This window comes from Lolium perenne, chromosome 3 (genome assembly GCF_019359855.2).
Source record: "Lolium perenne isolate Kyuss_39 chromosome 3, Kyuss_2.0, whole genome shotgun sequence".
Taxonomy (NCBI): Eukaryota; Viridiplantae; Streptophyta; class Magnoliopsida; order Poales; family Poaceae; genus Lolium; species Lolium perenne.
The window spans coordinates 204,404,862-204,407,948 of record NC_067246.2 but is presented as its reverse complement, the minus strand read 5'-3'; the positions used below and the strand labels follow the sequence as shown (position 1 = coordinate 204,407,948).

Here is a 3,087-nt window from a genome sequence, read left to right as displayed (position 1 = left end):
CACATGCATGCAAGAATCTACCACCTCATGGTGGCATCATCTAAATAAAAAAAATGATTTTTTTTAATGTTTTTAAACATCATAGTGATATTCACGGTTTGAGAGCGGGTCTCTTAAGTGTTTTCAGCTACTAAAGGCTTATATCGTACCACTGAGCCTTACATTGATTTTGCATGACGTAGGAATTTGACCACATCTTGACCATTCTTTCTCGGCTGCCTATATATTCCTTCCTTGATTCTTTCTCTTCCCTCTCCAAGTTACCCCATTTCGTTCTTCCATCCCCTTTGCTTTCGGCCTTTCTCGACACGTTGTTAGCTTGTGAGACAGCCAGTGCCATCCATATTTACTTGCAGCCAGCTTGTGGGTTTGTGGCATCAAAGCCTTCTCCTTTCAGTTGCATGCCCAGTTGCGCACCATCAAAGTGTCCCAAATGTACCCGTATCTTCAGCTCTGTGTATTGCTCGTCGCCATTCTCTCGGCCGTAGCAACTGCTGAACGATGGAGGGAGATCAGCGGCAGCAACCAATGGAACGGCCTTCTAGACCCCCTCGACATTGAAGTCCGGCGCGCCGTCATCCGCTACGGCGAGCTGGCGCAGGCGACGTCGGACGCCTTCATCGGCGACCTGGCGTCACCGTACGCCGGCTCTTCCCGGTACGGCCCGTCCTCCTTCTTCTACAAGGTCCAGGCGTCCAACCCAGGTGAGTACCGCGTGACGCGGTTCATCTACGCGACGTCGAGCGTCCGGCTGCCCGACGGGTTCATGACGAGGCCGCTGCCGGAGGGCGCGTGGAGCACGGAGTCCAACTGGATGGGGTACGTCGCGGTGGCCACCGACGCCAGCGCGGCGGCGCTCGGGAGGCGGGACATCGTGGTGGCGTGGCGCGCGACGAGGCGGACTGTGGAGTGGGTCAGCGACCTGGACTTCGTGCTGGTGCCGGCGGCCGGCGTCGTCGGGCCGGGGCAGGGCTGGTCGCAGCCGGCGGTGCACAGAGGGTTCCTGTCCGTGTACATGTCCAAGAATCCCACGTCGCGGTTCAACAAGCAGAGCGCGCGCGAGCAGGTAAATTAGTTATGTTGTGACTTCTTAGGTTACCAGTCTTAAATTATGTACATTTCTGAAGGTGGTATGGTAACTACCATAAAATTCTGTGATCAGTTCCAGCTGGAGTATTCTCTAATCATCCCATAGCATTAGAATAGTTTGGTACCGGTAGTCCCAGCTGGAGTTGTTCGCTTCTTCTTCAGAGCATGAAGTTGTCCACACTTTTGCATGGGCCTAGAATTGGTACTTGTATTTTGGTACTGGTAGTCCCATTCCAGCTGGGGTAGGTCGTTGTTCTTCTGCAGCGCATAAATTCGTCCACACTTCTGCATGGGTCTTCGTCAAGACTGGGACGCGCTGTTGTGTCATCCCAACATCCGACTGAAGTTGGATAACGACACTGCCGACGCAAAACGTAGGAAATTGCAGTGTGCAAACTCGACACGTTTCACACCCGTTCTGCTGAATTCACGCAAAATCCGACAACCTCTTCTCTGAACAGACTGAACTTCACATGGTGTTGTTAATAGGGGTTGCTGGTTTTCTCTATACCTAACAGTCTAGCAGCGCATCGGGACCTGTTTCTGTTTGGAACATCTGCATTTCATACCTTTCTGAGGGCTTGTTTGATTTTTTTTCTTTCTAAACGGAGGCAAAATCTTGATTGATTCATATAATAGAAAAGGTGAAGGAATATGATAGAAAATCTTTGAGAATTACTAGTTGTTTGATGGTATTATAGGAAAACCACATAAAACTTTCTTCTGCTGTAGGAATTTTTACAAAGAGCTCATAACTAATGGAAAATTTCCTACAGAAATAGGCTAATTTGGAAGTCCAAAGATTCTATAGGTTCTATTCCTAAATCAAACGACAGTCATAGGAAAAAAAATCCATAAGAATACAACCCCGTGAGAATTCTATGTAGTTCCTACGAATCAAACAAGTTCTTGATAGTTGAGAAGAAAGGAAAATTCACATGCTCCAAAATTTACGCAGGTACTGACTGAAGTAGGAAGGCTGCTGGACACCTACAAGAACGAGAACTGCAGCATCACCATAACCGGCCACAGCCTCGGAGCCGCGCTGTCCACGCTCAACGCCGTCGACCTGGTCGCCAACGGGCTCAACGTCCGGGGCTCGTCCCGGATCCCCGTGCCCGTCACGGCTATCCTCTTCGGCGGGCCCCGCGTCGGCGACGAGCAGTTCAAGAAGGCCTTCGACTCCATGGCTGGCGCCGGCCTCAGCCTGCTCCGCGTCCGCAATGCCCTCGACATCGTGCCCACCATCCTGCCCTCCCTGCTCTACAGGGATGTCGGCGCCGAGCTGCTTGTCGACACGCGCAAGTCGCCGTACCTCAAGAATCCGGTAGGCCCTGCCCAGTGGCACAACCTCGAGTGCTACTTGCACGCGGTCGCCGGCACTCAGGGGGCGGGCGACGGCGCGGGGTTCAGCCTGGAGGTCGACCGCGACGTGGCGCTCGTCAACAAGGAAGAGGACGCGCTCAAGGACCAGTATCCCGTGCCGGCCAAGTGGTGGGAGGAGAATAACAAGGGCATGGTGAAGAACGCCACTGGGCACTGGGTATTGAACGATCACGAGGAGGGCAACCTTGCCTTGTGATGATCTTTTTTTGTGTGCGTGGGGGTAAGATTGTGGAATGCATCGTGTTTAACACCTCTTACGAAAGTAATACTGCCTCTAATTCAAAATGTAAGCACTTTGGAAATTTACCAACGAAACTTTCTATATTTGAAGGCATTTGTGATGAATAGATATTTTGTACTCATTCTTGTAGGTGTCCATAACTTGCAAAATAGCAGTTGCAACCCATACGCAATTTAGAAAATACGAGTTAATTATAACTCGTGCATAACTGCAAAATAGCAGTAGCAACCCATGTACAACTAACAAACAGTTGCAGCAACTAACAAAATATCAGTTACAATTCATACACGACTAAGAAAATATCAATTGTGAAACACTAGCATATATGCTATCGAGGTACATTTATATACAACATACACCTCTAACCAGTG

At 50.1% G+C, this 3,087-nt stretch overlaps 1 protein-coding gene across 1 annotated transcript; it reads left to right on the top strand.

Annotated features, from left to right (window-relative positions):
* Positions 1 to 251: 251 nt before the first annotated feature.
* Positions 252 to 2,837, top strand: LOC127343147 (phospholipase A1-II 3). The gene is made up of 2 exons (XM_051369260.2): positions 252 to 1,066; positions 2,048 to 2,837. The coding sequence occupies exons 1-2, from the start codon at positions 434 to 436 to the stop codon at positions 2,669 to 2,671; spliced, it is 1,257 nt and encodes a 418-aa protein (XP_051225220.1). The 5' UTR covers positions 252 to 433; the 3' UTR covers positions 2,672 to 2,837.
* Positions 2,838 to 3,087: the final 250 nt, after the last annotated feature.